The following is a 12295-nucleotide window of genomic DNA, read 5'->3' on the forward strand; positions in this document are numbered from 1 at the left end:
CGCATCCAGCCCGTCTTCAGGAAGGAGCAGCAACCCACCGCCGCTTCCACGGCGGGCGCCGGAGGCACGGGGGGGTGGGGGGGCGGTGGCTGGGGTCACCTCCTGGGCTGTCGGAGGTGGTGGGGTGTGCTCCGCGGCCCCAGGTGTGAGCTCCCCAGGAGCCAAAGGCTTTGTGGGCGGCGCCCAGGACGCTGCCGGTGTAGCCCCGCCCCCTGGCTCGCCACGCCCCCGGGGCCTCGAGGCCCCGCGTGATGGAGCCACAGGGGCTCTGGGCACCGAGGGTCCCAGCGTCTTCTGGAAGTGCGTGGACTTCCGCCAGGTTCTGTAAGCCTCTAGTCTCTCACCTCTGTGTTCTGCAGAAGCCTTACACCACTTTTTCTTTCCACACCACTTTTTTAAAGCCACTTTTAGTCCTCCCAAATGTGACATTTTATTTGGCAGATGTAATTTCCTGGTCACCAAGAGAGATGCAGATTAGAAATGGACAGCCCTCATTTGGGAAGGCTTCTCGGAGGTGGTGGCCTCAAGTTCTGATAAACAGGGAAGTCACCAGGACGGCGCAGAGGAGGAATGGAAATGATCCTTGGCTAAAGCTGGTCCGGCAGCACCGGCGAGGGGGCAGAGGGAGGAATGGATCCAGGTCTCCCCAGGGGCCCCCAGGAGGGGCTGGCCTGTGCCCGAGGGCACGGCGTGGCATTGACTAGGACAGCAGAGCCGGGAAGCTGAGGTCCCTAAAAGTCAGACTTAGAAGCTGCACAGAGATGGCAAGGCTGTCACAGGCTGCCTCCCTCAAGGCTCTGGCCCCCAGAGAGGGGCCTGCTGAGGTCCTGCCCCTGGCTGGGTGCTGTGCCTGCTGCCGGAGAACCCTCAGTCCCTTGTGGGGATGGCTGAAGTTCTGGGGGACCCGGGGAGGCCGTGAGGACGCGAGAGTGCGTGGTGCAGGCTGCCCGCAGCTGTGTTGGCCTCCGCTTCCCCGCCCAGCTTTGCTTCAGGTGAGGACAGACGTCCTGGGTAGAGGTGGCTGAGGGTCGGGTGCACCAGGACAGATGGGTCATGGTATTCACCCGCCCCTCGCCCTTGTCCTGCAGCGGGACTTGCAGGGCTCCTCCTGCGGGAGGTGCAGAAAAGTGGCGGGACACTCCGGGGGAGGGCACCGCTCCGGAGAAGTGCAGAGAGCAGTCAGGGTCAGCCTCAGTGCTAGAGGGAAGGCCGGGATGTCCTCTCCCAGCACTGAGCGCCCCAAGCCCAATGAGCCCTGCGTGGAGGGCCAGGGGAAGGCTGGAAGGACCGTGGGGGTTGGAGCCGGCTGGGAAATGCCCTTCCCTGGGGCAGCAGGGTCCCTGGCTGGGGAGGAGCCCCCCTTCCCCCCTGCCACTAGTTACTTCCATAGGAGTTCCTTAGTTTCTCTGTCCTGGGGCCTGCAGGGCAGCTCAGCACCCCACCTGGGCTCGGGGAAGTGGGTGGGGTGGTGCAAGGGCGCTGGTGGGTGTGGTGAGCGTGGTGAGTCGGGGAGCCTTGCCCCACCCGGGTCTGGGGGGGGCTGGGCCTGCAGCTGGAGTCCCTGCGAGGACTGGGGGGCCTCATCCTTTGACATGGGAGGGACTCCTGGCGCACAGGATGGGGCCGGCCAGATGTGGGCCTGACTGCCCCCAGCTCCCTGTCACCTCCCCTCTCTGGACCAGTTTCCTACTTGGGGGAACCAAAAAGAAAAGCAGTCTCGAAGGGTCTGGTATGCCCCGGAGCCCCAGCAGTCCTGCTTCCGTGAGCCCCTCACTTGCACGGTCTCCGACCTGGGCAGCAGCCCCCTGTGCACGCAAGGAGGCCCTCCGTGGGGACCCGTGGTGCTGAGGAAGAGCTGCTCTGCCGCTAGCTAGCACGACGCCCCCACAGCACCCAGGCTTCTCGCTGACGGCACCGCCCACTTCTCCCAGCGCCCATTCTGCGAGCCTGTCCGGGCCGCGTGCAGCTGCCGGTGGGGGAGACCTTTGCTGCCCACCACCCCCAGGCTTTGCTCCTTCAGGAGCACCAAGGGGCTCACTAGGCATTTCTGCCCCCTCCCTGCACCGGCCCGGCCCATTCTCCCGGGTGTAATGCCGTTTCCGACCCTGACTTCCAGCTCTCGCTGACGGTAAACCCTTACTTGTTCTGCCCCCTCCGCCGCCCCAGCAATCAGCCAGGCTCTGACACAGCCTCCCTCCCCATCTCTCTGGCTCGGGAGACCTGCAGACAGAGGGGAATGGAACCCCGACTCTGTTGACTCAGCAGCCGAAGCGCTCCTCAAGCTCATGAGAGCAGGCTGGGAGGCGGGGAGCGCACTCGTCACGGGGGCTGCTTCCGGTGCTGGGCTGGGGGTGCCGGGCTGGGGTGGCCCCGGGAGCTCTGCCTCCGGGATTTCTGTGCCTCAGTAGGTTCCAGACCCCCTTGGCAGGAGCGGGGAACCCTGATGGGCACAGACTGGCTTGACTAAGCTCTCGTGAGAGAGAGTTTAAGGGCTGGCTGTGCTGATGGGACCACAGGGGCACCCAGAGCCTTCAGCGGCTTCTGGAAGGCAGGCGTGCCCGGCCCCCGAGAGCCCCCAGTCTGAGGGAAAAACAAGCCCAAGGCAGAGTCCTCCAGGGCTGCTGCAGCCCAGAGCAGGGGCAGCTCCTGAAGCGTGTCTCGGTGGAGCGGGGAAGAAGCCTCGCAAGAGGGACAGGGGAGGGTTGGGGTCCTGACTGGGCAAGGCCACAGCCCGAGAGGCTGGGAAGACACAGACTCAGCCACCGCAGGGGCCCCATAGTCCGGTGCTGGCATGGGGGGCGGGAGAAGGAGGTCCAGGGCTCACCCCTCAACCACTCCCCTCCCTGCCCCTCCTTTCCTGGCACCCCTCCTCCCCCGGTGATCAGCTGCCCCTCTCGCCTGGCTACCTGCCCAGCACAGCCTAGAAAGACTTCTCAGGTCCCTACCTTGCAGCCCCCCAGCCCCCAGATTTGTGACCCTTCCCAGGTATCTCAGAACCCCCAGACCCACTCCCCCCACTGCAGTCGCGGCTCAACCCCTTGCCTTCCACGACAGGGGAGCGAGAGGGAGACAGACAGAAGGAGGCTGGAGCACTTGGATCCCAGTGGGGAGAGGTGGCTGGCGATGATTTATTAGCCAGACAAGAATCAACAAACAAGTTCTAACATCTGTTCTCGCCAAACCATTCCTCAGACAACAGCAGCGTTGGACCGGGGCCCAGACCCAAAGGCCCAGAAGGCCAAGGAACTCAGACTCCGGGAGGAGCAGCTGGGCAGTGGGACGCAGCACAGCGGGGTCCTGGCACACCTCAGAGGCCCTCGGGTCACCAGCCACCAGCTTCTCAGGGACTCTCGGGATGGAGCCAGTGCGGGTGTCCCTAAAGGGGAGCCGAGTCCACCTCTGCTCCCCTGAACTCCAGGCTTCCTTGGGTGGGGGGGGGCCCAGACCTGTCGGGTGAGCAGGGCTAAGCTGGGATCTGGAGGAGGGAACCCGCACCCAGGCCGCTGTGCGGTGGAACTCGGGAAAGTAGCCAGATTTTCTATCGGAGGAAATCTCTGACGTTTCCCGCAGAGAGGAGGGTGTGGGGTGAGAGACAGAGAGCCAGACAGGGCGACGCGGAAGCCTGGGCCCTAGTCCTTGGCTTTGGCCGAGTCATTGTCTCTCTCTGGCTTTGTCTCCTTATCTGTGGCACCAGGACTTGGCCTGGATCAGTAAGGGCAGAAGGAGACACTGCTCCTCCTGCCTCCCTGCCCGCAGCAGACATCACTAATCAATCACGATGCTCTTCTGCTGAGTATGGAGACGACTGGAACATCCTTCCCAGGGCAGTACTCCAGGCAGCCATGACCAACGGATGGCAGTTGGCAAGATGACACCTCTGTGCCGTCCTCACCACAGATGGCCGCTGAGGTCCTTGCTAGCTCCCATCGCCTACAGTTTGCTCGGCGGCTGGTGTGCAAAGGTCTGTGGGCCTGGCGTCCCGGCTTATCCTCCCCCAGCACAGACTCACCGGGCTACTGAGGAGGCCCCAGGGGAAGCCTCTGCCCTCTGTCTAGAAAGCTTGTGGGGGAGGGTGTGCCCCCAGCTGGGCAGGGGCTGGTGGGGCACAGGAGGGCCTTGTCCAGGCACAGCATTCTCCGAGTGCGGTGGCCGGCCGCCTAGGTTCTGCGGAGAGAAGGACGATCTGAGGTCACACCCTCTACCCTCAGCCTCTCAGGCCTACCAGCAGCCTCGAGGCCGGCCTCTGGTCTTAACAATGTTGGCCTGCACAGAGGTCTAAGCCTCTCAGTCATTCAGCAACCATTTCCTGAGCACCCGCTCTGCACCGGACTATGCCGGGCGCTCCGGAAACAGACAAGTAAGCCCCAGCCCCGCTCCCAGGCGGCTCGCACTCTGCTGGGAAAGAGTGCAGACAGGCGTCCCGCGCGATGGCCCGCACAGCCGCTGCGGCTGTGTCTGGGAAGCCGGCCGGGAGAAGGGCGAGCTGGTCCTGAAGGACAGCTAGAAGGTCACCGGGCAGTGGGAGGGTGTGCTCAGAGAGATGTGAACCCCTCTGGGAGGAAGGAGCTGCGGAAGAGGGGGTCCCCTCCCTCCCCCAGTGTGGAGGGCCAGGCAGCAGTTTTAGAAAGACCGTTGTTCGGGCTTCCCTAGGCCAGGGTGGATCAGAAGTGGCGACAGCGGTGGTTCGACCGGTCAGGAAGCTCTTGGGAAATCCCGAGGAGGGATGATGAGGCTGCAGCTGGGGAAAGGGACCCAGCAGGAACTGGGGCCTATGAGTTGTCGGGGTGGGGCGGGGATGTCGTGGGAGCCCTGGGTGTTCTGGCTTTGAGAGTCAGGTGACTGCAGGGTCCTCAGTCCAGCTGGGAGGTAGAGGGGCAGTCTGGGGAGAAGGGTGAGAGCGGGTTGCTGTGCTGAGTTCCGGAGGCTGTGGGGCACTGGCCGCTGAGCAGGGGCCTGGAGAGCAGTGGGCAGGGACCTGGCTGGGCTGCAGGCTCCGATCGCTAGCACCGCAGCAGGGGTGGGCGTGGGGGACAGGCTCAGGGGCTGAGGCAGGCCTGGGGCATTCCAGGGAGGGTGGGGAAGGGTCTGTGGAGGGGGCCGAGGTCCGTGGAGAGGGTGGGAGTGGCTGGGAGGTCTAACGCAGCCCTGGACTGGGACACCCACTCGCACTGGTCAGAGGAGATGGTGCGGGAGTGGAAGCGGGAGCGGGGAGCGTGGGCTGCTGCGCGCTCCCCGAGCTCATCTGAGACGACAAGAGGGACTCCACGTTCTCTTCTTCAGGATGGTGGGGCTGTGAAGGTGGAGGGGAGGGCGCCTGCCCGGGAGAGGCCCCAAGATCCAGTCAAGGGTGATGGTTGGACCCAAGGTTCGAGGCACAGAGCGGGGTACGGGTGGCTGGGACTGGAGAGGGACAGGGACCAAAATGCAGGCTGCCCTGGAGGCGGCGGTTCGCCTCCTCCCTGCACCCGGTTACCTGGCCTCCGGGGACGGGCCTGGACCTGCACTTGCGCAGGGCCGGGTGCCCGAGGACGCAGGACGCGCCCCCCGCGCCCGCAGGCGCCTCGGCCTCCACCTCCGCGTAGACGTTGCCGGGCGCTTCGCCGGGGCTGCCGCGCCCCATGGCGTAGAAGTCGATGGCTTCGTCGGGCTCCTGGTAGATGGGGTGGGAGGGCTTGGGGGGCGGGGCCGGGCGCGGCCTCGGGGCCGGGGTCGTGTAGACTTCGGGGGGCAGCTGAGGCTTGGCGGGCACCGGAGGCTTGGGCCTGGGCGGCTGCGCAGACGCGGAGAGAAGGCCAGGCCGGGGGTGGGGGGGGAGGGGGCGTCAGAGCGACCCAGGCGGGGCGGAGGCGGTGGCTGCGGTGCCCGGGCCCCGCCCACATCCCCGGGCCCCTCCCCTCCCGCAGGCCCCGCCCCCGCGCGGGACCCTCCCTTTGCCGCGCACCCCCTTCCCCTCCCCAGCCCCTCCCGCCCAATACCTCCTTCTGCTCCCCGGGCCCCTCCTTCTGCGTGGGGGTCAAGTTCTGCAACTTCTTGACGATCGGGCTGTACTGAGGGGGTGGGTCCTTGCTGCCAGGGTCTGACCCTTCCGTGCTCAGGGAAAGTCCTGCTGGCTCAGGCGTCTGATGGCAAAGAACGAGGCGTCAGGGACTTGGTGCACGGGGTGGGGGTGGGGGCGGCCGGGGGATCCAGGAGGACGGAGCAAGCTGGTGTGGTGGAGGATGTGTGGGGGAGAGGCGGGGAAATGTGGACTGGTGGGGTTCCTGGGTGAGGAACAGGGGACGGAGAGGAGAACAAGGGGACCAAGGCGGGTGGTGTGGCGCGGCTCAAGCAGCTCTGCTCACAGGCGGTGTCTAGCATTGACCTTAAATTGCACCAGCAATGCTCCATTTGTGCCTGTGGTTGTAAAAATGCAACAAGGCTTAATAGGCCTTTAGCCTAACAACGTTCAGCTTGGGGACAGATGTCCCGACTGCCGTGCCTGTCTCCTTCCCTGCCCCTTCCCCTCCTGTCACCACAGTCCCTTTATGACTAAAAAGCGGCACCCCCACCCTGCTGCAGAGGCAGCCCTTCAGGAACCCTCTGGTCCCCCACCCCACGGTGAGGTCTCGTGGCCCGCAGGCCCTGCTCCTTCTGCTGCCGCAACAACCTGACACCCGCACGCTTCTCCAGGGGTCACTGCCGCCACTCCAGCCCGGGGCTCCCAAGTCGTCCCCTGCCTCTTCTTGCCCTGCAACCCAGCCTTCACTCTGCGCCCAGAGTGAGCCGAAGAAATGCCCCCGGCGGCCCTTTGGTGGCTGCCTGTCCTCCAGGGGGACGTCCTAACTCCAGAGGAGTGCGGTGACAAGACCCCTCAACACCTGATCCGACAAGCTGGCACCTGACCACTCTGCCCCCAGACGTCCCTGCCCCCAGTTCCCACCGCTGGGGGATCTCCGTGTCCACAGTTCCTCCTGAAGGTCCATGCGAGACTTGTCCACGGGCACGGTCTCCCCACAGGCATGCTTCCTTGAACTGATGCAGGATCCCCTCCCCCACCGCGGAGGTCAGCGATCAGTGCAGGGACCCCCCCCCCCCCAACCCCGCACTGTCTTTGCTGGGCTTCCAGAAAGAACACCACATACTCCTGGCTTTTCTCCTCTCCCTCTGGCTGATGCTTCTCAATTTTCTTTGTAGGTTTGCCCTCATTTCTGGACACTCCAAATGCTGGAAACGTGGTATTCCTTTCTTTTCTGTCGACGCTCCCTCCCAGCCCTCCTGAAGGCTTTGCAGTCAGTCCTTCCACATGCGATGGTCTCTGTCCCAGACCTCTGTCCCAGACTCCAGACCCACGTGTTTCAACCTGGTCCCTCCTTGTCTTCTTAGCACTGGACGGATTACGGATAGTCTGTTTCTCTGTCTTATCGCGGTCTCCGCACTAGAACGTAAGCTCCGGAAGGCAAGGCTGTTTTGGTCGGTTGTTTCTGCTGTGTCCCTGTGCCCACACCACCGGCTCCTGCATGGTCTTGGCACTGCCTGCCCAGCCTCGGGGAGGCACGCCCTGACACGCTCCCTGGCCCGCGGGCCCGGTGGCACTCACTCTGCGTTTCCTGTCTCGTGTCCCTTGATTGCTCTTATCTGCCTTTGCTGCTGGTAAGCGAGCTTTGTGTGTTCACGGCCCGCGGTCTTGTCCATGGTCTAGTTCCGGGGCCTGCCCGGTGCTCAGTAGATAGTCCTTACTTAAAAACACAGATGACCACGTGTGCCTGCCCTGGTCCCTGGAGGACCCCTCCCCCAGCACGTATCCCTGTTGAAGGGATTCCTGAGGGCACAGGGTGGACAGGGGACCTCTGGCTGGGTTGCAGCCAGGGTGAGAAGGCGGCTATTGCAGCCGGGCTCCCTGGGGCTGGGGGCCGGGCGTACCTGGCGGATGAGGGGCTCCGTGAGCGTCTCGCCGTAGGGGCTGAGCGGGCATGCCGTGTAGTGCCGCAGCAGGTCCTCGAGCCGCGCGTGGGCGCTGTCCTCGCCCAGCACCACGTGGCGCCCGTCCTGGAGCTGGGCCAGCAGGAAGTGGCGGCAGCGAGTCCGGCTCCTGGAGGGCGCCCGTGGGATCAGAGACCCGTGAGCGGAGCCAGGCCTTCCCTCCAAGCCAAAGCTCTGCCTCGGGGGGGGGCCCCCCCACGGGGAGCGGCACGGCCCCTGCTCCTGCCCCTCACCTGTAGGTCAGCACAAAGGTCACAGCACTCTCGCTGAACCGCACCAGGTAGCATCCCTCAGGCTTGGCCTCCAGCAGCCTCTCTGCCTCCCTGTGGGCGAAGGAGACGTCCAGCCTTGGGTCTGTCTGCGGCTCTAAGGCAGACCCCAAGCCCCAAGAGTGCTCAAGTGGCAGAGGGTGGGGATGGCAGAGAGGACGTGGGTCTGCTGTCCCATGCGGGGACCGGAGAGCACCGGGGGGAGCGGGGGGCAGGGGTCCCACCCAGGAGCGCTCCCGGCCTGCAGCCTCATCCTGGAGGGCAGCCTGGTGGAGGTGCCCTGGGGTGGTGATAGACTTGTAGGTTTCCGAATTCCCAGGCTGAGCTGGAAGAGGGGAATCCACGCTGAGAAATACAGGAGGGACAGCCTGCCAGGGAGACGAGGAAGAGCAGAGGCTGGAGAGGGAGGGAGGCTGGGAGGCCTGGGAAACCGTGAGGCCCGGAGGCCAAGAGACAGGAATGGAAGCAGAAGCCCCAGAGCAAGCGGGCCATGGCCTCTGCAGGGACCTCCCCCAGGACAGAAGGCTCAGAGACTGGCCTGGGAGCCTCCAAGACTCAGGGCTGGACTTGCAGCCTCCACACCCTGTTGCTGGGCCCGGGGACCCAGGACTGGCCCTGCCCCTCTCTGGGCCCCTTTCCGCTGCTGTGACTCACCTCCGGGTGATGAAGCCGTGGAACCAGGCGGGGGCTGCCCCGTGCTGCAGAAGCCAGTGGGCCTGGGTCTTCTGGAACCACGCCCGGGTCTCGGCCTGCAGGGACTGGCCTCCTTCCTCTGGCCCCTCCTCGGCCTTCCCAGCATCCTCTGGGCTGGAGGCAGCCCCCGGGGGTTGAGGAGATGCCTGGAACGGGGGAAAATACCATGATTCGTGGGCTTCCCCCTGATGCCAGCCAGCTGCTGCCTCCTCAGCCTCACCCCTGCTCCCCATCCCGGTTGCCCATTTCAGGCTATAACTGCCTAGAAAGTGCTTCTCAGGGTCCAGCTTAAAACCCCTTCTTCAGGGGCGCCTGGGTGGCTCAGTGGGTTAAAGCCTTTGCCTTTGTTCGGCTCAGGTCATGATCCCAGGGTCTTGGGATCGAGCCCCGCATCAGACTCTCTGCTCAGCAGGGAGCCTGCTTCCTCCTCTCTCTCTGCCTGCCTCTCTGCCTACTTGTGATCTCTGTCTGTCAAATAAATAAATAAAATCTTAAAAAACAAACAAACACCCCTTCTTCAGCTCCAGCTGCTTTGGTTTCCAGAGAATTTCTGTCCACTTTCCTCTGGGCCTGAGGATCTTTAACCCAGTAGCCGTGAGCTCTTAGCCTGAGCCTTCCAGAAGGACAGGAACTCATTCCTGGCCTGCAGGATGAGAGACATGATGCTCCCTGTCACCCCCGAGGACAGAACGAGGGAGGACTCACCCTCCCGTAGGAGGGGCTGGGCTGGACCCGAGGGAGGACTTCCTAGTGGCTGGCTGGGTGACAGGGACGGAGGCCCAGACGCACTGGGCTGGGAAGGCCACGGACAGAGATGCAGACACCTGCTTCCCCAGTGCCCCAGGGACAGTGAGGGGACATGATGGCGAAGGAAGGAGATGCTCCCCACATCCTCTCCCTCTCTCCCTTCTTGCCCCAGCCCCGCCGGCAGCCCCCGCTCATCCCTGCTTTCTCTCTGTCGGCCTTGGTCCATTTGCTGATCCTCACCGGTGGGGGGATGGGAGCCGAGGAGGACGCTGTGCCGGCCGGGGTCCCGCTCACCACAGCGTGGACAGCCGTGACCCTGGGGCTGGGCTGGGCCTCCTCTGCCTTTGGGGCCTGGAGCAAGGCCACTTCCCGGCAACCCCTGCGGGGCAATTCCATGGGCTGGAAGGTGCTGAAGGTTGGGGGAGGGGCTCTGCTGGTCCCTGTTAGGACAAAGAGGACAGCTGGGGTCTCTCGGGGAGGGACCGCCTCTCCCCCAGGCTCCTGGGCCCCTCCGTCCCCTGCAGGCCTCTGACCAGGGACCTGGAGGACAGGGACAGTCAGGAGAGGAGAAAGGCAGGTGGGAGCCCAGGGGGTGTCTCAAGGGGGAGGAGTAAGGAGCCGTGGAGGCCCTGGGTGGCCGGGGAGACAGGTGTGGGGGAGCAGGGAATGCCACCGTGCGGGGTGCCGGGGGCAGGGGTGGGGGAGGGTGGCGTGACCTGTCTTTATGGCCAAGATGCTCTGCCTCCCGGGCCTGTCACTCAGCGGACCCAGCCGCCTATGTCCCCAGGGCTGAGCAGCCTGCGCCCCAGAGAAGGAGACGGAGCTGCGGGCACCCTGCCAGTCCGCCGGGCCAGCTCTGGCTGGGATGGGGCCCTCCGTCCCCCGCCCCGGAGTGGGAGCTCAGGCCTGGAGCCAGCAGGGTGATGGGGTCTGGTCGTCCCTCCACCCACAGTCTCCAACCTCACACTTACCTTGGGGGCATAGCTGGGCCAGGGGGACCTCCATGGGGCTGAGAACAGAGCCCCTGGGGCTGGGCGCGCGCAGGTGCACGCGTGTGTGTGTGTGCGCGCGGGTGCACGCGTGTGTGCCTGTGTGTGTGCGCGCGCGCTCTGAACAATGTGCACACTCAGCAGCTCGTCTCTCTCGCCCCGGCCCCCAAGGGCAGGAAATGTCGCCTTACCCACAGCCCAGCCCCGGGCAGAGGACCCACGTCATGGAAAGCCGTAAGACACTTGTCCCTCCCCCGGAAGCCAGACAGCTGAAGGTGGGGTGGTGGGGTGGTGGGTGTTTCTGTCAGTCTGTCTTTGAGTTTTGGGAAGCCCTGACTGCCATCTGACCTCGGTCCGTGCTGTTTCTCCCTCCGCTCCCTCGCTCCGGACCAGGACTCCCTCTTCTCTCTCTGCCTCCCTCCCTGTCTCTCCCTTAGCTTCTGCTCTAAGCAGGGGCCATAGGGGATGTCGGCCTCAAAAGGATAAGCCCCAACAAGGTGCCTGGGCTTTAGGGCTCCTGGGAGATTCCAACAGAATCATGCTCTTAGGACACATGAGGAGGGAAGGGGGAAGGGCTGCAGCAGGGAGGGTGTGGGGCAGACTCTGGAAGGACTTCCTGAGGTCATATGAAATCTGTGAGATAAGGGGGTGGCTTTGCCTTCAGCAGATAATGAAGCTGGGTTAGGGCAAAACCCAGCAATCCTGGGGGAAGGCGGGACAGTCCTGGGGGAAGCAGGTCGTGATCAGAAGAGACATTATTAGCAGTTACTGTAACATCGATGCTGACTTCTTTAAAGATTTTATGTATTCATTTGACAGACAGAGATCACAAGCAGGCAGAGAAAGAGAGAGAGACGAGGAAGCGGGCTCCTCGCCGAGCAGGGAGTCGGTTGCGGGGCTTGATCCCAGGACCCTGGGATCATGACCTGAGTCAAAGGCAGATGCTTTAACCCACTGAGCCGCCTGGACGCCCCCAGCAGATCCTTCTTGTGAGGGCGCAGTGGCGCAGGCTAGTGCCGTGGGGCTGGGCTGGCGGGCCACGCCCGTGTGCAGGGAGCATGGGGTGGCCAGAGGAGGCCGTTGAGTGGAGTCAGGGAAGCGAGCAGGGTGGAAGGAGGTGGGCAAAGGAGTTTCTAGAGGAGGCACCAGCGTTGCAAACGTGTGTAAGAAGGGATGGGCATGGCGTGCGGGCGCCACAGTGGAATGCTGGCTGGGCCCGGCTGGCCCGCATCTGGGCTGTCGGCTGCCCCGCGCCCCGGAGGGAGGCAGACACCAGGTTTGCGGCCCGAGAGCTCGGGGTAGGGGAGCGCTTCGCCCAGGGTCACGGCCGGCCACCCTGTCCACACCCCAGGACCTCACCTCCCCAGCTGCCTGCTCCCTCTTCCTGAAACACTGTCGCCTTCCCCTGGTCCCAGTCCCCAGGGGTTGGCGATGAGATGGAGAGATGCCCTCCACGCTCTCCCCAAGCCCCTCACTGTACGTTCTGGAAACTGCCCCCCACCGCCCGCCCGCCACCTCGATGCACGTCACAATGATTGCAACGGATGCACTTTTCACCGTTCACACGGACTCACTCCCACGCTCTTTATCGGGAGGCCTGGGCACAGGCCCGCAGCCCGGCGCATGGAGGGAACTGGG

At 64.4% G+C, this 12295-nt stretch overlaps 1 protein-coding gene across 1 annotated transcript; it reads right to left on the bottom strand.

The window, feature by feature from the left end:
• Nucleotides 1-3127: 3127 nt before the first annotated feature.
• On the bottom strand, nucleotides 3128-10812 carry SH2D2A (SH2 domain containing 2A). Its single transcript, XM_045981965.1, has 8 exons — nucleotides 10640-10812; nucleotides 9909-10108; nucleotides 8883-9067; nucleotides 8193-8282; nucleotides 7900-8068; nucleotides 5976-6119; nucleotides 5474-5770; nucleotides 3128-4164 (listed from the first exon to the last, which is right to left on the bottom strand). Exons 1-8 carry the CDS (start codon nucleotides 10671-10673, stop codon nucleotides 4006-4008), a joined length of 1278 nt encoding a protein of 425 aa, XP_045837921.1. The 5' UTR covers nucleotides 10674-10812; the 3' UTR covers nucleotides 3128-4005.
• Between the last annotated feature and the right edge of the window lie 1483 nt (nucleotides 10813-12295).

This window comes from Meles meles, chromosome 17 (genome assembly GCF_922984935.1).
Source record: "Meles meles chromosome 17, mMelMel3.1 paternal haplotype, whole genome shotgun sequence".
NCBI lineage: Eukaryota > Metazoa > Chordata > Mammalia > Carnivora > Mustelidae > Meles > Meles meles.